The sequence below is a fragment of the Argiope bruennichi genome, chromosome 4 (genome assembly GCF_947563725.1).
Source record: "Argiope bruennichi chromosome 4, qqArgBrue1.1, whole genome shotgun sequence".
NCBI classification, from domain to species: Eukaryota; Metazoa; Arthropoda; class Arachnida; order Araneae; family Araneidae; genus Argiope; species Argiope bruennichi.
This window is the reverse complement of record NC_079154.1, coordinates 125,863,166-125,886,052: the sequence shown is the minus strand read 5'-3', so window position 1 is coordinate 125,886,052 and position 22,887 is coordinate 125,863,166. Positions and strand designations below refer to the sequence as shown.

The 22,887-nt window shown below is 28.6% G+C and overlaps 1 protein-coding gene across 3 annotated transcripts in view; it reads right to left on the bottom strand.

Annotated features, from left to right (window-relative positions):
• The window catches only part of LOC129965436 (mucin-2-like), a 336,199-nt gene that overhangs the window by 210,365 nt on the left and 102,947 nt on the right, over positions 1-22,887 (bottom strand). For all 3 annotated transcript variants that reach the window (XM_056079298.1, XM_056079297.1, XM_056079299.1), the window contains exons 2-4: positions 16,626-16,906; positions 14,662-14,994; positions 11,310-12,443 (exon numbers count right to left, since the gene is read on the bottom strand). In XM_056079298.1, coding sequence (XP_055935273.1) covers positions 11,310-12,443; positions 14,662-14,994; positions 16,626-16,873 — 1,715 coding nt within the window. In that variant the 5' untranslated portion in view covers positions 16,874-16,906. The remainder of the gene's footprint in view (positions 1-11,309; positions 12,444-14,661; positions 14,995-16,625; positions 16,907-22,887) is intronic.

Here is a 22,887-nt window from a genome sequence, read left to right as displayed (position 1 = left end):
TTTCTTTTAAAAACTGTTCTGTTTATCATCAAGTTTTGTAATTAACAGTTTTCTTTCTTACTTTTATCCTAATTTCTCGTCGTTTGATTGTTTATAAGGAATGCTATAAAAAATTTATTTCACATCGAAAAAATATGATTTCCCCGAAAAACCTTTCTATAAAATTTTTTTAATGCTTCCCCTACTACTCACCCATTACCATCATTATCACGAGTCTCAACAAGTAGTGTATCGTTTTAGAGGCAAGTATGGATATATATTTGCTGAATCAATGAGTATTGAGAAAAGAAAAAGCAGCCTCTCCCCCTAATAAAATTTAAAGCTTTTTACCGATAGAAATAGAAATTGCACAACTGGTATTTTTATGTGACGGCAGTAAAAGATAGGCATTTTTTTTTTTCAGAATAGTTTCGTATGAATTATTTATCCTTAGGTTTTAAAAATCTATCTTTTTTGGTGCGAGCGAAAAATTCTCTGGATTCAAGCTAATGATTCATGATTTAAATAAAACAAATAAACAAGTTGGAAGAATTACCCTACTACGATCTTAACCCTCATAATTAAATTTTCTGTTTTTCAACAGAAAATTAATAATAATTAAGCACAAAATATCATTTTATACACTTCAAAATCCATATTTAGTCAACAGTTATTTCAATTAAATACAAAGATAAATTATGTTTCTTTAAGTAAATATCCAAAACTGTCGTCTAAACTTATTTGGTCTGTAATTTTATTGAATTAAAACAAGAAAGGTGATATTCGTAAAATAAAAAGAGAAAGCAAGAAGGAGAGATAGAAGAGCAGCGGTGATGATAAATCATATTCCAATTTTTTTTAATTCGGAATAATAGAAACAGGAAGTTCCCTGTTTGTATTAATTAGTAGCTTCGGTCATTTATAAATTTAAAAATTGTATAAACAAAAAGTCAGGTTGAAACAAATGGGGTAATAATTTTTATTCGTTCATTGTTTTTTTGGTGTTTTGTTAAGCGCTCAAAAATATAATATCGTATATCAGATTTAGAATCGAAAAGTCTAACTTTATTTTGTTTAGTCTGACGAGGACTATCAAAATAAATACATTGATTGTTCTCAATTTTTGCACGAAACAATATTTTTATGATTATAAAAATATGAAATTGAAATAATTTTGCAATAAATAATTTCGTAGAATTACTCCTTCTTTTGTACTTATAATAAAAATGTGTGTGTGTGTGTTGGCGCAAGCTAGAATGTTCGATCATTAGAACTATGGCACATATATGCTTTGAAGGATGAGAATACAAGTCTCGACATGATTCTTTTGTTGCCATTTTTATTAGAAATTTTATTAAGTAAAAACCAAGCGCAATTTTACCAATTTTTGTATTGGTAAAATATAACAAATTCCGAAAATATAACAGCACAAAAATAATTTTTACATTCTTCTTTAAAGTTCAAAAATGTCTTTCGTATGATATTTATTATTTTATCAAATAATTTTTTCTGTATTTAATATATTTAAAAAATATTATAACCATATTTTCTAGCAATATTTTTCATATGAAATAAAAATAAATTTAACATTTTCGAATATGTTTCGCGTACATAAAAAAAATTAACGTATTGCCATCATGCTTACAAATTATATTATTAAATGATTAAGTTAATTTTCACTGTAAGACTAAACCTAAAAAAAAAATGACATGCGTCTGAATAAAATGAAAAAAAAAAATGAATAAATATGAATCATCTCAAGGAGTTTGCATAAGATTGATTGACCTAAGATAAAGAAATTGTTGATTGTCCTAAAATAATGATATTCAAAATTTGATATCTTGGTCAGATTTGGTCGCAGCAGATTAAAATGTTTTTTGATATAAGAATGTCTATATTTTACTTAATATTATTCAAAATTATAAAATTTAAATTTCAGAACTTTTTCAGAAGTGCACTTATCCACTGAAGCAAAATAAAATATTATTTATTACTTCATTTAAATCCTTTTGGAAATAAAACGGAAAATTGAATTTTATGTTGAATCAGAGAAATTTTTATTTAATAATCCTCCGAGAGTTTGTATAAATTATATAAATATATTCGATTGTATACATAAAAACTTCAAAATTCTGAACGATTGTATATTTTGTACTTTTTAAAAAATAAATTTGGTTCCAGCAAAAAAGTTTTTGAATTTATTGTAGTTCAAACACTTCCATTTTAAATTATAGACCTAATTTTAGAAAAGATTACAGAAATTAGGAAAATATAAATTATAAAGTACAAACGGTTTGAGACTTCTAAAATAGTATTTACAAAGTTTTAAGCTAAAGAATTTTTTTCTGAAGATGACATTACGACCAAGTTACATAAAATATTTAAATGAAAATTTTATCGACCATTAACTCCAAAGAGCCAGCTGATCTCCAAAGGCGGTTAGTTTCTTTATAAAATGTGACTATTACAAATAATAAAAATTGCATGACAGAATTATGATTTCAAGTCTTATTCCAACGATTCTTATGCTAATCACAGTACTTGCAGTTTATTGCCCACTTTTGCTTTGTATTTAGGAGTTTGTATTAAAATTGCGTTGAAAGACATTGGCTAATTCAGCACCTTTCTTTACTGACATTTATGAATTCATTAAAAAAAACACCTTTTCTCAGATTTCGAGTAATTTATTCTCAAGATAAGAATTGATGTGACTGTAGGCGTTACATCGTTTTCTAATCTGAAGTGATAATCCCAGGCATGCAAATGATCCATTTTAAAATCATTGATAAAAGTCCCAGAATCGTTCCCGCCTTCCGAAGGAGTCAACAGAAAGCGTTTGCAATGGCATCCGGGGCGTCAACAAATTCCTAAATGAGATCATGCTCGTAAACACAGGTGGTGCGCCGCCCTTCCCTATTCCAGCAGAATGGAATGAATTTATTTATTCAATTAATGCAATGAGTTTCGTGTTAACGAAGCCACTTCATTCAGGCAGAGGGTTATTTGAAAAGGATATGGAAATCGATTCAAATAAGAAGGCAATTAAGAAAGGTACACACAATTTTTTTGTTATCTGAAATTCAGCTGAGGTTATTATAGGGTGCAATGTGCTGACGACACACACACATACACAGTGAGAGAGAGAGAGAAATTAGATATTAACTATAGGATCACGATAAGAAAGGACACTCTAATTGATTGATAGGTAGGCAGACAGTTTGATAGATACACAAAAATAGATAGATAGACAGGCAGATAAATAGACAGACATATATATATGTCTGTATACCCAGAGAGAGAGAGAGAGATTAAATATTAGTAATAGGGCCACAATAAGAACGGGCCCCTTAAATATTATATAAGCATTTAATTTTTTATGAAAAGCAGATGGCAGATTCGAAGACAATGAAGACACTTTGCATTTTTAAATTCGCTTTAATTCATCCAGGGAAGGCATAATTTATTTACAAGAGGCGCGGACAAAAGCACGTCCACTCATAGCAACAGATTAGGCAAAAGAAGACAGAAATAAATTATCCCTGGTCTTATATAATATAAGATATCGATAGGAAAAATATTTATTCACAGTTCTAATATACTATTAAGATTCTGATAGGGATTTCTGACGCAAGGGAAACCAGGGATCTTTTAAAAAAGAATTTGTTCAGATAAGCAATTTTTATCCTTTCACTCGGAAAATGGGAACCGCTGACTAAAGCATTTTACAAAGCTTCTCTTGAATTAATTAAGTAGAAAAGGTAGAATGGGATCAGGAAATAAGAGAATATTTTAGAATGAAGTGAATATGGATTAAATTGAGCTAAAAAATTAAGAAATTAATTAAGTTTAAATGAGATTTTAAAATATCATTATATTATATATATATATATATATATATATATATATTAACATCAAAGAGGGAAATCAGGTATTGTCAACATTCTCAGTGAATGTCGACACATCAAATATGTTGTTGAAAGACCGAATATTTTAATTATTTTTATACATTCGAACATGATAGTTAGGTTTTCCATGTAATTAACGTCGATAGCATAGACTGCACTAAGCTTGTTTTTTGATAATTATTTTAATGTTCCAAATCTATATATATATTTTACGTAGATAGTTTATACATAACGCTAATAACAGACGCAGGTTAAATATAGGTAAAAATGGCTTCAAAACATCTTCCCAGGTAATGGGCAATACTAATATTAAACCCTTTGACTTGAATTTTTTTTAAAAATCACTTTGTCCCCATTTTCTACGCATTTGAAGAGAATAGTCTCTGAATAATACAAACTTGTTGGGAAATTTTTTTCCCTAAATGATTTACAAGCCAAAGGCTGGGATATAATGATCATATTTTCCCTAAACACTACTTTTCTTAAGAATTGAATAAATTTTAAAAAGTGAATGGTAGGCATACGTCCCATTTTTATTAGAAGAAGTGCTGAAAATCATTGGAAGTGGTCTTCACAAAACTTTCTCGCATCTAATAAATACCCCCCCCCCCACACACACATAAAATTGTGGACTTTGTAGAAGACCGTGTATATCTTGCTTGGCACTGATTGACAATAATTACAAAATATAAATTTATGGAATTAATCTAGAATTTCTACTCAATCTATCGTAATCGTATCTAATTCGTGTAATCCTTGATGGTTTTTTTTTGTCTGTTAATCCCTGACATGCGGTTAATAGTACCCGAAAATCAAATTTATGTTTCAGACGCGCTTTTAACCAACCGATTGAAACCAAAATTTTAAATAGAACTACACTTGTAGTCACAAAATCGCGTACCAAATTTTATATAATGAAGTCATTGTATTTATAGTTATCGCGTTTTTATACTGGTGGAAGTATAAACCGACAGAAAGACAATCCGTTGATGGATTTGATTAAAAATTTAATAGGTATTTATATTTTAGGTGTTAATTCTGTATATCAAATTTTATCCATCTAGTTCTCTTCTTTTTGAAGTTATCGAATTAAGTCATATTAAGACAGACAGGCTACCTTTGAATGGATTTCTTACAAAATTTTATAGAAATTACAAATTTGGTGTAAAGACCTAATAAAAAATTTCAAACATTTCCACGAAAGCGTTTTTGAGTTGCCTTTGTCATAGATAGACAGACAGACATAATGCCCAAAACATGTTTTTGGAAATCAAGAAGGTGTAAAACGTAGATATTCGTAAAAATATCGAGTTCAAATTTTTTGAAAATTATAATATTTTTTCTACACTTTACATATGAAAACTTAAAAATCGATAGGAAATTCATTAAGAATAACGAAATGATATTACGAATTTTCCTCGAAATATATCAAGGAAATAATTTTGCTAACTTCTAAAAACTGGCTTTCTCTGATTAACTTAACTATTCTTCTTGTTACCATTCAGAATAATGAATAGTATAACGGCAGGAGCAGACAAATGAGGAAATGCGTCGATCAACATGATATCTGACCTTGCCGCATGGCCATCAATTTTGTAAAACTAGGCTAAATTTTTATAAATGACAACTTTTAAGTTGTCCTTCCACATAAAACCTGTCTCTTCGTTTACTTATATTAAGAGCAAATGAGCAAAACCATTAATTATGAAGGAATAATAGAAATTACAGCCAAATACTGCCACCGAAGAAAATTTTGAGTATTACTTGAATGAAATGTCTTGGTATCTTTCATAATAAAGTATAATGGTACATTTTGCTAAATTCTATATTTTACAATGAAAATTCTTATATTTTTGACTTTGATGAAAAGAAAAATAATTCGCTTAGCTAAAATTCCCCATAGTGAAATATAGATTGAAAAAATTCTTCCCGTTAAAGCGTATTTTTTGAGAGCTTTGTAGCTGAATTTCTTTTAATCTGGCTTCCTTTTCTACATTTATTACTGATGTATCAGCGTTTTTCTTATTTTTATCTGAAAAGAAAAGTAAAATATGTACCTTTCTATGTCTCGCAGTCTTTGATTCTTATTTTCAACCCTTTAAGATGTTTTAGGTTTATTGATTCTAATTAATTACTACATCGAATCTTCCAAATAAACAGCATTTTTAATTTCCCCGATTGGCACATTGGAAAAGAGTGGATTTTCAAAGTTTAAATACTGTATATTATTAACTATTATGGCAAAACCAAAATGGACTGAAAATAGTTGAAAGATGGGCAGCATATTACTAGGAATAAGAGGAATTAGGCGAATGTAAAAATTATTTCTGAGGATAGAATTGAAATATAAGTTGAATGTAAATTTTTCTTGTAAGAATAGTGACAAGAATTCAGTTGGGCATAAACTTGTTGATTCACAGCATTGCTTCATTACAGAATTTTGTTAGATCTAAATTCCTGAATACCATGATGAATAAAACCAACTTTTAGTTTCAATATTATATATATATGATAGCATTTGATTACAAAGAATTAAAAAATTCTATAGGATAGTAAACAGCTTCCACTTCATCCATCATAATGGCAATAGATTTATATAACAGAATTAACAATTATATAATAGAAAGGAATAACAGTAATAGAATTTTCTGATACTTCTGTTGGATAATTTATTAACTTTTTTTAAAATTTGCATTTTCAAGAGTTACATTTGTGATTTCGTTAAACTATCGATTATTCTTTATATATAAGAGTACTAAGTTACTTAAAAGAGCAATAAAAAATAAAAACCAGCTAAAATAGAAAAAAATTAATTTTTTTTTTCTTCTGAAAAATTTTTGATTACTCAGACTAAGCAGTCATTTTGAGGAGTTTCATAAGGGAATGAATATGCACACTCGAATGCTTATCATTATGGCTTGCTTTCGAAGTATTTCTAAAGTTCTGAGGCTCTCAGGCATGCCTCGATATTCGTCTGCCGGTCTTATCCTTGAAATGACATTTAGAATTTAATTGAAATTCATCTGATACTAATCAATATTTTTCCCCATAATTCAGCCGCCATTTCAGATATCGTAATTTATTTTAAGTAATAAAAACGAAAATGAAAATGTCTGAAAGAAAGTAATTTTACATTAGCAAAGGAGTGCGAGAAATAGATGCGCTTAATCAGTGAAATAAGTTTCATATTTTGACAAAAAAGAAAAAAAAAGAATTGATATAAATTTTGTTTTATTTAACTACGAAAACTGATAAAAAAATGAAAGAAAAATAGTATGGAAATAAAATAAATGCCACTGAATTTTTTTTTTTTTTTGAATTTTAGGGTAAAAAGATTTTTTTTTTAAATTTTAAGGTGAGAAAATTTAAATTATTTTTTCATCCTCTTCAATAGAATATATAAATTTTTTAATAATGCGATTAATATTTCTGGTTGCTTTGGAATGACTAAATCTATGAAGGGATGTGGATATATATGAGGCTTAAACAAATAAACAATTTTCAAACAGACTATACATTTCATATATATACATTAAATGAAATAAACAGCGTTTATTGGAATAAAATGCTGAAATAAAAAAAATTGCTTTTAGCAAAAAATTCTCTGATCGTTTTTGAACTTCAAGTAATACGTTAAAAAAGTTATAGTTGAACCAGAACGAATGATCTTCCTAAAACTTGCATTGTATACTCTCTAAAATATCTATTTGTGTTAACCACTTGCCTTTGATGAACAAAAATTAGATTATATAGCATTAATCTCGAATGCACACTATGATATTTTTGATATGTCGTTGTGCGATTTTTAGCGATTAATCCCCGAGATGCGGTTAACACAAAAGCATCAGAATACCAAATGTGTCGCCATTTTTTCGATCGATTGAAACTTAAATCAAACACAGAATTACAATTATAATCGCAAAGTCACATATCAAAGTTCATATGTTTTAGACAATGCATTTTTGAGTTTCAATTCTTGTTGTGAAAACACAGATCGACAGAAATCAACAACTCGAAAGATCCGATTCTAAATTTGATAAAAGTCCACATTTTAAATGTTAAACCTGTGTACCAAATTTCATTTACACAGCTCTTTACGTTCTGTAGTAATCGAATTTACTTGCCAAAATGAAATGGGAATAGATTTCATTCAACATTTGATAGAAATCTACAAATTTAGGGTTAAAAAGCATATATTAAAATTCCTTTTTATAGATAAAAGCACTTTTTAATTATTATCGTGTCACAGGCAAACAGATATAATTCCAAAAAGTGTGTTTTTTCGGACTCGGGGGGGGGGGGAAGGGGTTGAAACATCGAGAGACGTCAAAACAAAATCTTGAGTATACATTTTTGAAGATTATAAAATTTTCCCTTTCTTTAGTTCGTAATCGAGAAATTAAAAATCGATGAGTGAAATGATTTAAACCAAATAATGATAATAATAATAATAAATGTAAAAACAAAATGAAATAAAATTCCCTAGTTAAAAGTGGAAGAAAAATTCTTTGTTGGAGCACAGCAACACCACTTCATTGCATTCCTTCACCGATTTGTTGTTACTTAAATTAACAAAAATAAGTTCTATAATTAATTGCTATCAAGCCTTCTTTATATTTCATCGTATTTGTGATCAAAATATGAAGACTGTCTATTCAGTAGTTTGGATTTCTATCAAAAACTTAAAGAAATCTTAGTTTTTTTTTTGCATCAGTTGAAATAAACAAACATCTAAATAAAGAGAAAAAAATCTACACTAACACTGAACAATAATGTGCACTTTTGTTTACGGATAAATCATATTTTCACGCAGCAAAATTCGACATCCAGTTACAGCTAAGTAGAAGTGATATCTTCTGATATATTTGTTTATGCTGAGGATCAAATTCATTCAGGTATTAGAAAGGAAAGAAAATGAATTTAAACTATCATTCGGTAATACAGAAATGTACTTAAAATATCTCTGACCTCAGAAGTCAATGAATGACTCATTATTATAAATATTATGGAATTTCGAGATATAACTTTTCTTAAATTCAGTGTCAAAGGCGCCAGTGTTACGAAATCAAAATTTAATCAAATCAATTGATTTATTAATAATCAAATTCTGAAAATATTAGAATGTCATCGGAAATACACAATGAGATAAATTTCAGAATTCTAATTCATCATGAAGTGAGTGAAAAAATCTATTACAAAACTTTGTTTTCACAAACATGAACAAATTAAATAAGAGGAATTAATTACCTCAAGACCGTTGAGACTTTTAATATAGATTTTTTTTTATTGTCTGCAAGAATCTAAGTAAGATATGTGTAAAATAAATGGCTTTTGATAGTTCATTTCATTAATATCGATAAGGTTTGTCAATTATAACATTATAAAAAATTACAGAAGAATTTTTTCCCCTTATTTAAACAAAAGAAAAATATTTCATGAAAAATGTTAAATGCTTATAATTTAGCATTTTTGTCAAATTATGTTAAATTATAAATGTTGTAATTTTGATTTATTTTTAAATAATACATTAGTTATGGATAAAACAATGCCTCGTAATTTATTCCGGTTATTTGACGTATCTTACCAATGAGGTAAATGAACATTCTTGGAAATTAATTTCCAAAAAATTAAATTTTTAAGAAGAAAATTAATTTAATTTTCTTCTTAAAATTTAATTAATTTTTTAAGAAGAAAAGTTCTACAGTTTATAACATTTTACAGTTTCCTAAACAAAATTAAAAAGAAATGGTGGAGCCCTGTTTAGGAAATGTGATGTATTTAGACAGGGGGGGGGGGAGAACTATCCATGAAGTGATTTTTTTTTGTCTGTAATGAACGTCGAGAATACAACACTTTTAAGATATATGAATTTTTAAAATTGCATTTAATTTATCCATTTGTCAATATTACTGGTTGAATTTATGATGTGCTAATCCAGAAACAACTCAAAATACTTTTGTTAATACACCTAGTAAATATAATTTAATATTTATTGTGGCAGACGCATTTTGTATACTGGCATTTTAATTCAATTTCAAACAACTATGACTATTTTGGAATTTAAAAATTAAATACTTTTTAAAATATCATGGGCGTTTTAATTTTATACTTAGCAACATATGTAAATATGGGGTGGCACATTCAAAAAAGCCATTAATTAAACTCGAGTATCGCAGCAGATGAAGATTTAATATTTATATAATCGATATTTTGAAAAGCTTCTACTTTCTCTATAATTTGAGATTCTCAATACAATTCGTTGTTTAATCTACATCTTTTTCTTTTTTTATATTTCAAATTTTCGTTATACCAGCCAACGGCTATTTCATATAATAAGCAGTCATCCGAGTTAAACATAAAGGGATTGTCACGTGATCCATCCAACGCAGGTGCCTCCATTGACCCCTCCCCGTACAAAGCGGAGCAGATAATTTAGTTGCCATTTGCAAATTCCAATGTCATCCCTGACGGCGGCAGAGCAGTCATTAACATCATGTTTGTGACTGTTGCTGCAGGTAAGAAGAAAAGGAGAACTTGATAGATAGCCAGGTGAAAAACGAGAACTCCCGCTGAGCTTAGTCCTCAGCGCTGGTGCTGCGCTCTATGTTTAACAGTTTGAATAAAAAAGAAAATTTTCTTTTCTGCTTGGAGGACCATCTGCGCTTTATCGTGAGAAACTACAAATCATTCGCCATAGTATAGATGATGTCGCCATCTATTGGATTTAGATGGAAACATTCTGTGAGTTGTTCTCTACAAAAAGTATTGCTTGAAAGGAATACTTATGCTGCCATCTATGGGCTGTACATGGAAATGAAACAGTTTTATATGTTTATGTTTTACACTTCTTTATTTGACTTAAAAGTTGCATTCCAATTTTCAACATAGATGTATTTATCGCATAAATATTTGATATTAAAATTTTCTTTCTGATAAGAACACTTTGATGTCTGAAATTAAAGTCATTTAAAGTTATATTAAAGGAAAAAAAAAAGGAAACTGATGCAAAAGACATAATTTTTTTATCTCTAAAATTTGTTAATATAAATGTTGATAATTCTTTTGGTAATTGGATAAGCTCTTAAATATTTAAAAATCGAATGCAGTAATGTTTCCATTTCAATTTTAATTCATGTAATGAAACAAATTAATGCCTTAATTTCTCTGTGAGACCAAAAATACATTAAATTTAATATTTTTAAAATGAAAAGCAAATCACGAAATTTAATAGTTTAAAAATGAGGCTATAGTGCAGGTTAAAAGATATAATTAAATGTTTAAATATGCAAAAAAAATTTAAATTATTGATTGTTTACAAACTTTACATTATTTTTAATATGAATCGAGTAAAGTGTACCAAGTAATATAAAAATCAATCAAATACAATATAAAATTTAAAACTCTTTAACTAAAATTACTGCTTACCTTTCTGGAATGGGTGGGGCTTTCACAGCAGCGGATATTTGAGCTTTGGGCTGTAAGACAGGAATACTTTCGGATCTATCTTCTTCAAAGGGATTGCTACTCTTGATAAAAGGATTTGTACTGTCTCCATTAATCCTGAATGGGTTCTTATCGTCCTGGCTGAAAGGATTTGTAATGCAATCAGTTACTATTATTTCTTTCGATCCATTGGATAAACTTGAGGCCATGTCCTGTTCATTTTCATCTAATTCATTGAACCAAGTATCAGTACCATTCGTTTCCTGCTTCGTTTCCATATTATTCACGAAATCTACAAAATCAGTATTTTGCTCATCAACTGCAAGAGACTCAACTTTACTGTCCAAAATTTCTGTTTCATTCATGGTTAAGTCAACCTCTTTTAGGACGTCGACAGACTTCTGAGGAATTATGGCTTCATCAATGTTGGCTTCCAGCTGGCTAATCGACGAATTAGTTTTGGAATTTTCAACGTTCATCAATTTCTTTGAGGTATTTATTTTTGGATTTCTGAGAGCTTTTGGTCCTCCTTTACCATTTGGAATAGGTATATTCGATCGATTAGCAGAAGATATAGGTCTTGGTATCCGCGAAGGTTGGTCAGGACTTCCTGGATCACTTCTCGTTCTACGGGCAGGAGTGTGCAAACTCATTCTAGGGGGGATATTAGGTGTTTGGTAAGATCTCTTAGGTGTGGTTGGTGGAGGCAACAGAGGTATTGTTTTGTCCAATTTTGACTTCTTCGCAGGTGTCTTCTCATTTCCCTTGAACCCATTTACTATTTTGGTCTTCGTTGGCACAGAAGACGAGGCATTTAAATTGGTCGATTTCACTGAATTTGTGCAGTTTTCCTTTTCTGTGGACACAGTGTTTTCAGGTGCAAATGCATCCTCGATATTCTTGTCCCCTTGATTAATTTGTTGATGTAGATGAGGATTAAATGAATCTTGATTTTGTATCATAGGGTCAGTGGACTTGTCCGTAGTGTCGTCCGGCTCACTGTGAACATCCTCGCAGCTGCTACTGTTGGTGATGACCACGATCGGACCTCTCTGCATTTCATTCTTACGTGGCGGAAGACCATCTTCTTTCTGGGCATCTAATTCTTTCTCTAACCTGCGAAAAGTGAAAGGGATCATAAGCCAATTATTGCTTTAACTAATGAATCCAGTTTGAAAATATGTAATACCTTCGAAAATAATCCGTTTCAAAAATTTGAAAATTAGCCTAAGAATTGATTAAGAGCGTCGATAATAATCTTCAATGTTTTATGTATATTGTATTTCAGAAACTTAATGATTAGGGAGGTTTGCTTATAAAAATTCGACATAAATTATTACTTAGTTGATTAAGTGAATTAAATATAGTAATTAATTACTTTACATATGAACTACATTATTTTACATATAAACTAAATCTAATAATTACTTACTTTTCTACTACCAATTCTGAGACACGAAATAAAAGAAATTAACATTTGCATTTTGTTTCTAGAAACCTGGTGTAAAATTTAATATCGTTCAATGAAATGGGAAATATTAAAGGATTTAAACTTTTAAAATGTTATACATTCAATTTTTTTCATCTCTATAAATTTTATCTTAATAACTTTCTACAACATTAGTGAGTGCATTTAGTAGTAGTGTGTGTACTACGACTTCATTTCATCGTGGAGACACCTCCTCTGCAATTATAATGATCTCGGTTTTCGTGATTTCTCATTTAAAGTTTGCTGAATAGCAGAAATAATTTTAAATTTTTACATTATTAGGCTTATAAATACGATTCCACCGTTTTTAAATAATAAGATGCCATTACGACTTTACCCTTAAATGCTACTAAATCTCGAAATAATTGTCTTTAGAATACTTAATATCAGCTTTTAGATATATACGTTATAATCATTTGAAATTATAATAATTTTTAACCTCATTAAGATGCGAAGGAGGTTCGATCTAACAAAGACGAAATTTTAAATAAGTTTTAATTTATTTTAAAATAAAGGAAACTACTTCATTTACTGTTGAAAATGAATAAAGAACTTGCGTCATAGAATACATCTTGCGATGAATGATTTCGATATTCTTAAGAAAGAGTATGGAAAAACAACAAAGAATAGCAAGAGAAAAAATTAGAGCCCTTACTTGTAGAACATCCTTGCCAAACACAGATGCTATTTACTAAATATTGCACAATTATGCGTATACATGCAACAAGCATTGTTCAAAGCAAAGAAATTGATATAATCCTATTTCATTTGAAAAGAAATGATAAAAAGGAATCCTATATGCGAAGAAAATATCAGTGAACTGCATCAAATACAAAAATACAAAGTTTTTCTTTGTCCTGAATTTTTATACTGGAGATAAAAAAAATGGATTTATTAATAACAGTCTTAAGTGACTAAAGGGATGACGATGTACAAAAACAGACTTACCTGTACTGAAACAGAATATTCAGAGCAATAAAGTTTCTCTATGACAGTTGAAAGATTAAAATGTATTGTTAACAATAGATTATTACAAATAATATTGGTAATAAGGAAAAACTGGAACAAACAATCAAGGGGAACGTTCAATGAACCCATTCAATCTGAACGAAACGTTAAACGTTCAGATTCTAATGAAAGACAATATAAAGTTGTTTTCCAATATGACAATGTTTGGCTATATCTTGCAAAATCAGTAAAACTCTAAAAGACTTTGTTGAAATGTGGTAACCTTCCCTCTGTATCGAATTTTTATATGAAAGTCAAAAATTGACTTGTTCACTGAATTATTTCGAAATAACTACATTTGTTTTCAAAAATTCATTTTTAATCTGGTCAATAGGCAAATGATGCTACTGCAATTTAAAAATATTTTTAATTAATATTTCTTTCATTTCAATAGCAACAAAAAGCAAATGTTTATTTGTACTAAAAAAAAACTATGAACTAATGTTTATACATTAATTTTTTTTATTGGAAGAATTAAACAAAATTTCTAATTTGTGTTTTTCTGAACCCTTTCTATGTTTTCTTTACGTAAAATCTTTTCTTTTTTTTCATTAAAAGTGACTGATATGAGAATTTAAATATTGAATCGTAAAATAATGATAGAATAAAGGTCAAGACGAAAGGTTTCATTTACAAACTTCGTATTTTCTTACAAAAAAGAGTTTGTTATCTATATTTGATGGATTAAAAACAATCATTCGAAGTTTAATTAACAACAACATACTCATTTTCTGAACATTGATTATTCAATATCATTATTCTTTCACTTTTATCATGTTTTATAACTTTCACATTATCGCTTTTTTCTTAATCCTAGTAATTGATGAGACTACTGACCTTTCAAAAGGAGAGAGCACTTTTTGCAAATCGAATGGGGCAGCATCCGTTCTTGGACCCCTTTCAGAGAAACTAGAGTTGGCTGTGCTGGTGCGCGAGAACCTATCCACCACGGTTGACACGGAGCTTCCAGTGTCGTCGGTGTCCGACTCCAGCAAGGCCTCCATGTCGTCCTCCTCTTCAGGGATCACATCCATGTAGGAGAAGTCTGATGGAGGCTCACGGAAAAAGGCTTGGTTACCGGACAGAAAAGCATCCCACGCTGTGAAAGTGGACGGAGAGGGATGGTCATCCACTGGATAGAATTCGAGCTCAGCGTCCATATCGAATGGTCTTAAGAAAAAAATAATAATTTGTAAACAATTACTATCTGATAGTAATGTAATTTATTTATTGAAGCAACAGACTTGCAAGAAATAATATATTGCTGTTTAATAATATATCTGCTACACAAAATAATATTTCTGATAGTCATTAAAAATGGATAAAAAAAGTTGTCTTCGTCTGGGCAGCTCAAAAATTTATATGGATTTTTTTGCCTTTAGTTTAATGTTAGTTTTAAACCTTTGCAACAGATCCATGAAAAGATTAGTATTCATGCCATTGCGTACTAAATCTATGATTCTGTACTATTCATTAACTGAAATTTGGAATAAATTTTTAATAACAATTGAAATATTAATCTACATTTCGTAAGGTATATTTTGAATCTTTTTATTTTTCTTTTGAAGTGGACGTTCGCCCATCAATCAAATTTATAAACATTTATTTCTGCAAACGTTATTATTCAAAAATTGAAAAGCAAATTCTTTACAATGCTTTGGTACTTTAACACATTCGCAATGATATCTGTTCGTATTGCCATTCCTACAATCATTGTTAATAATGATGGATGCATCATTAATTTTCTACCTGCCATGCATCAAATTCTTTGCGATTCTGAGATATAGATCAATATTTAAGAGCAATTCAAAAGTTTAAGTATAATTCGTAAAGAGCAATTTTTTATTAGTTCGGCTAAACTGACAATTTAAAATAGGCCGTCAAATGTCTTTTAGTCCTATTACACCAATGTTCAAAAATTAAAAACTGTCACATCTCTTTAAATTTTTTCAAACTAAATAAATATTTGAAAGTCAAGAAAATTACTTGAATTAAACAAGGTTCTCTAATCACAAAATTTTTTTCTTGAACCGCCGTTGAAATATTTTTGCAATGAAAGGAAGATAATCAGGTTTCTATGAACGAATTTATATGAATGAGGCTATAAATGTTGCACCGAGAGAAATTTTCAAAGTGAATTGACAGTGTCAGATTTAAATTTGAATTACAATAAACTTCCACTCAATAACATGGATCCAAAAAACAATTTTGAGCGTCTCATTAAGTATCCAATTAAGAGATGCTTTTATTAATTTTAGCATAGAAAACTCAATGACAATCAATTTTTTTGTTCCTAAAAATCCTGCTAAACTTTCTTAAATGTGTATTATGCGTTATCATGATATTCACCCAGAAGTTTAATTAAAAAACATATTTTTATAAGAGAAATTACAAACTATATTCCTATGCAAAATTCTTCTGTGAAAGTAGAAAGAATCAACTTTTTAAAAATTTTAATTAAAATGTAAAAGGACAATTAATTCATTTAAGTACACTTCAATGTCAATATTTTTTCTATTAGGGAAAAAGCATAAATCTAATTAAGATGTTGAAGTATTTAAATGTCTGCTTTCTAATCATTAATTAAAATCCACATACAGCATCACATACGTTGAAAATAAACTTTTCAGTAACATACCATGGTGGAATTGAAAAAAAAAAAAAATATTTACTGTGTTTTCACACATGTATCGAAAAGAATACTCATTTAATAATGAAAGAACATTCGATTTAGTTTAATCAACAGCAGTTTCTAACAAATAAAGATTGTATGAAAAATACAGCTTGAGAATATTTCTTACTTTTGATGCGCGGAGGGAGGCGAGGAGGACAACTTTTTAAGGATGGAGGTGGAAGAATATTTCTTGTGCTGCTTCGTCTCTTCACCAAAGGTTATCGTCTGCGTCTGGAGATCATAGGTTCGAGAAGATGGAAAGGAATTATTATCGCAGGTGCACGTGATCTTGGGATTCTTCTTCTGCTGGGGGATGTCAAAAGAGACGGACTTCCGGAGGAGGTAACCCTTCCGCTTTCTCTCCATCCTCCCCATCAAGAGGAGGTCTCAATTTTCCACATGGTTCTTCTGAAGAAAAATAACAATGCACCTTTTAATTCACTTGCATAATAATTTCTTTTTCGAAAAATTCCTTGCTATAATAATAAATCAAGCGAATAAAAGTAAGAATTATTTTTTATTCTTTGTTAATCTTTTTGTTTTATACTATAATATTGTTATTAATTGCGTATGATGCTATAACACTTTAAAATCTTTTCAGGGATTTATTTTTTCTCTTAAAAATAGAAGATATAAAAGTATTTTTCCCGAAAGTAATTTCGTAACTTCTATAAGCACGTGCCTCTTATAAATTTTCAGAAATTGATGAAAAATAAAAAGGAGAAAAGAAGAGATTGATCATTCCCAAAATGCACAGGATTGTCAGATAAAAGATGTAAATAATAAGATGTGTTTGCTTTCTTGAGTTCTAAAACAACATAATTAAGATATGTAAACACCTAATACGCTCGTGAATCATACGATATTTTACGAATACACACGATAGGCAGCTTAACAAATACATTGATATATGGCCAGATATCAAACATTTATATTTTCAAAAATATTACGCATAACATAATCAACAATATATGAAAATAAAGAAAAATCTCCCATTTTTTTCCAGCTGCAAATGTTCGATATGCGAACTGTTCTTAACATGACGGACATCTAATCTGTAGTCAAGTTTCTTGACTTGCATCGCTAATGATGCTTAGTGCAGTGTTGATGGTTCTATAAGTTCATTGAATGTTTTCGGCAATGGGGGATCATAAAAAAAGTTATTTGGAGTAATTCTCATAAAAAGATGTTACATTAGTAATATTTAATGATCTTGGTGGTCATGTGACGAGAGGGTAATTTTGTGTTACCCTCTCATCCAATGCAGTGCAGTTGAAACTTAATTTTGATAGGCTACAAACCACCAACTTTCAACAGGATGAGACCCCATCTTGTTGAAAGATAAAATTCGTAGTTGTGGAAATAACAAACATATCCAGATAGATATCTCTGTCGAGTGATATTAAAAACAAAATTTGGGACATCTTTTTTCCCCCTCATATATCATTAATTATATTGTACGTAACATTTATCTCATTATTATGCACTATGTATGTCACATAATGATGTTTATTATGTGTCATCATTTATTTATGTATATCCCTGTAGTTCAATAGGGAATGTTGAAATATATTTTGTACTCTTAATACATTACGAAATTAAGGAAATAAAGTTGGATGTTACTTTACTATTTCTTATCGAAAAGTGCGACTTCTTATTATTAAACAAACTTTCAATAGCTAGTTCATTCTTTTAAAATAATTTTCTTGTTTTAATTGAAAAAATTAAAACAGCAAAATAATTTTATTTAGGCAACATTAAAGCATTTTAATGTTGCAAGTATTAACATAGTCATAGCTAGAGAAAAAGTTGGATATTACAGAAACTTTTTAGAGAGAAATTTTTTATAACACGAGATGGATATATTTTATAGTTAAATTTATAAAAGATTAGCAAACAGTGGCTTATTTAACTTAAATTGCCTGCATGTTGAAAACATAAACTTAAATAGTAGCAACAGATTAAAAATTCAAAGCTTTAAAATGTCATATTTATCGTATAATAAAACAAAATAAATTCATTTGCTTATAATTTTTTAATTCATTTGTTTATAAGAGTTATAGATGGGAAATATCCAATATCTCTTATAATTTTCAATTATTAAAAAAGACGCAATCAGTTTAATTGCATAACTTAGATTTCATTACATGTAAGAATGAGTCATTATTTCGTAATAATGAGTCCTTTTATATAGCATTTTTATAAGTAAAATTTCAGATATAGGAAACGATGCAACATCAAATAAAAGCGAATTGAATTCTTTCTTGTAAAATAACACTATTGTAATTCATAGATGGCAGCACTATTAAAGCAATCTTGTTTATTTTAAAGTTTTTATTTTGGAAGATTTTATAGGTTTAAAATAAAAAAATCATACAGATTATTTATGTTATAAGATATTTTTGAACAATATATGTATATTTTAAAAACTAAATCACTTTTTAACCTAATAAATTATTAATTAGTTAATGTTAAATACCACTGTTGCAATTCTAGTTCGTTAAAATACCAATAGATGGCAGTCTATCATTTCTGAAGGGACGCTGATTCGAGAAATAGTTCAATTTTCTATTTTATTATAAGAAAATTTTGTGAATTTTAAGGACTTACACTATTACAAGAATTAAACGAATTAGTGAAACATTGGTTAAATATAATATGTGATGACTAATTTAAATATTGAATTAATTTTAAGACAGCATTCCTGACGTATTGATAATTAACTCATTGAACTTACAATAAGGCAGTAGACGCTATTCTCAGGGCTATGATAATTTCTTAAATTTATGAATAAGTTTTGATTATTCGATCCATATACTTTAATGTATAGAAAAGTTTACGAATCAGAAATTGCAATCTCTATGATGTTTTGAACAACGGAAATGAATTTTGAATGCTTGCTTTTCATCTGATATTTAAAATTTTTTTAAAAGCTTACATTTGGATAACAATATGCATCCCTTTGAAAAATATTAATTTATAAAATATCTTACTTCAATGACAACACTAAGATTAGATATTCCAAAAATTGCTCGTGAAAGTCTAAAAAAATATTCAGGGGCGTGTGAAAGTCTGAAATGGCAGCCTTCATAAATATCTCAATACAGTATTTTTGCATTTCAGAAATACAAAAAAACACAATCTATTTGTTGATTCTTCAGTTCTGTTTCTACTGAAGTTTACAACATATCTTTTATTTCTTATGGCGATAGTGAAACAAATGGCTGAGGAATTTCGCCAGGTCTGCTATAGCGTGAATTTCTAGCCCTATAGTAGCACTGGATCCAAAATACATTTAAAATCAAAGCACTGATGGAACGATTTTTTTTTCTACTATCAGATTTAATTGATGATAAATTTTTTACAAAATCAGAAAGATATACAATGCATGATTAACATGATTTCCTCTTAAACATTATTATTAGTATTTTCTTCTTTACGATCTTCCTCATTGAACAGCGCCATTATCCACGATAAAAAATTCTACATGTTTCTGCTTTTCTAAAAAGACAGGGTTTTTTTTTTTTCGTTATAAAAATCAAAACCCTTTGCACACGAAAAAGTAATTCGTTGGATAATAATTCACTTCATACATGGACTTGTTTATTGCACCAAAAATAAATACATACAATTGTTTTAAGTTGAATTTCTCTGAAAAAATGATTTATATCTTTTTACCGTTCTATAGGTATTTTTAACAATTAAAATTAAGAAAATAAATAAAGCATCTTGAATGGTGAGTGAGAGGTACCATTCGATTGCAAAGGGTTAATATTTCAGATTTTATGCTTAATTTTTAAATACTTAAATTTATGTATAATTAAGATTAATTTAATTTACATGCACGGAAAAGAAAACAAATAGAATTTTTTTTTCTGCATTCGCTAAAAAAATTATAAAAAAAAACAATTGGTCGCTCTTTATGCACTAAAAGTTTGCATAAAAAGTATTTCACTTTCATAACAATTTTATTAAAATTGATTTGTTAATTTTATGTATCTAATTACACATTCTTCTAAAAGAGACGACTACAATGCGATTTCAAAAGTTTTGAATATACCCAGAATGTATTTAGATGTTATTTAAATTTTATAATGTTAATAGGGTTTATGCACATTTCTATGAATGATTTTATCAATTTTCTTGCATTTTTTTCTATTCTTATTAATATTTTTCTTTGTTTTTTTAAATACGATTGCTACACTTTATTTACTTTTTAAGAAGATTAAATTGTATTAATTATTGTGTTTGTATTTTCCATCGATAACAAATGAAATTCCAATACGGCTATCAAAATGTACTTATGTAGAAGGTTTAACCATTCATTCTTTGAGTATTAAATTAAAACCTAAAATAATCTTGGTAAAAGTTTTAGGAGATGGTGAACTGCTAATAACAAAAGAGCAGTTTCGAAATTATCAAGCAATTCAAAAAAATTACACCTAAAATTTTATAAACAGTTTTTCTGAGAAAAGATTTTCTGATGCAGAGATTTCAAAAGCGATGTTTTTAATGCGTATAATGCTCTACTTTTTTTTTCTGAATCTTCCAATGAATCTATTTACAAAATCTACCAAATACGAAAGTGTAATCGAAACTTAAAAATGACAGCGGAGACTTCACGATTGAAGAAATTTGGGACTCGAGGGATTTAAAAAGAAAATAGTATGTCCAGGTTACAATTTTTTTTTTTATAATCTAAATAGAAATGAATTTTATAAATATATTTAGAAACTAAATTACATTTGAAAGAAATAAACAATTTACAATTTAAAGGATTTTCTTTATTTTTTAGCATTAGGTGGCGACTCTTATTACATGGCGTCTATTGTTATTTAAATTGTTATATTTCTCTAATCAGATTACACTTAAGATAATGGATTCATCCTTTCCTGCCAGATAAACCCACTCACTAGCAGTATCAGCTGTAGAAAGAAAGAGAAAATAACGGAATGAGAGGAAGAATTAACAAAAATAAACCGAAATGGAGGCATCTATTTAGTCTCGTCGGCTATCATCCGTTACGGTCGAGCGACATCGAAACTGTTTTGCGTTGGTGGGTGAAAACGATCCAATTTTTATTTATGATTCCGAATTTTATCTTTAGCTGTTGAATAATGATCGTAAATTTGATATTTTTGACAAATCGTGCGCCTATCAGCAAAACACGGAAATGTAAGCGAAAAAAGATACATAAATATTATATTTAGTTTCATTTTATGGTTCAAAGGAAGCAGAAATGGAAGTCCGAATAAGGTTCTGAATAGGTTCAATTCAAGGGTTATATGACCGGAAATGGAAGGCGATTTTCCTTGCTTCTGTTATTCTTATTCCAATCCTTAATGTCAACAGAAATAAAAGGAGAAATAATAGGAAGCATTTAAAATGCATAATATCATATGCAATAGATAACTTCATTTTTGCATTTGAAAATATTAGTTCGAAATTTCATGAATAAATACGTAATTTTTAAAAGAGTAAAAGAAAAAGTTAGGAATTTGTACCTGTTACTTTCAAAAGATATTTTTGCAAATATATATATATATTTATTCGATGATGGCAGCAAATAAAAAAAGGAATGTTTTTTAAAGAAAGTGAAAAAATGACAATAGCAAAGTGTTGCTAATAATCTTAACAAAATAAGTTTTAATCGTCTTATACTAAAAGAACAACATTAATTTTTTTAAAGTTATGAATATTAAAATATTTAAATATGCAAAGAGTAATATTTAGAAGTAATAAATTAAAGGAATGAAACATATTTAACTGTAAAGATTTATTTAAAAAATACTTTTATAGTCCTGTTTATGAGTTTCTATCCTATACTGAAATACTTTATTTTTCAACAGCAGTTATGTAACCTTACTGAAATCAGTGTAAGGAATAAGAGAAAAGTAAGTAGAAAACAAATTTTAAAGTAAAATTGTGTTATAAAAATGTGCTTAAAACTGTTCAAAATGTTGTTAAAAATTTGTTTTTAAAAATATTCTCGGTTCAAATAAAAATTGTGATGTTAATTAATTCCATGTTAAACTATTTAAACTTAATTAATAACCAGACATATTACATGAGGGATACAATTAATTTAACACAAAGTTAAAATTTGAGTCCAAATATAATTTGGAATCATGGTCAGATAGCGAAGGCTTAAGTTTCCTACACAGTATATTCTTCGTATAGCTCCAAAACAAGACGCTAGTTTTGCAAATAAAGCAACTACCAAACGTTGCCAAAAGTTAAGGATCAGAAACAGGTTAGAAATGTTGATACGAATGAATTATTGATACATATTTCTTTAAACAGCTTGATAAATATTTATCTTATGCTTCTAATTAGCTAAAAAATTATTTCCCTTCATTTGAAGAGAAATGTATGTATATAGGTTAAGG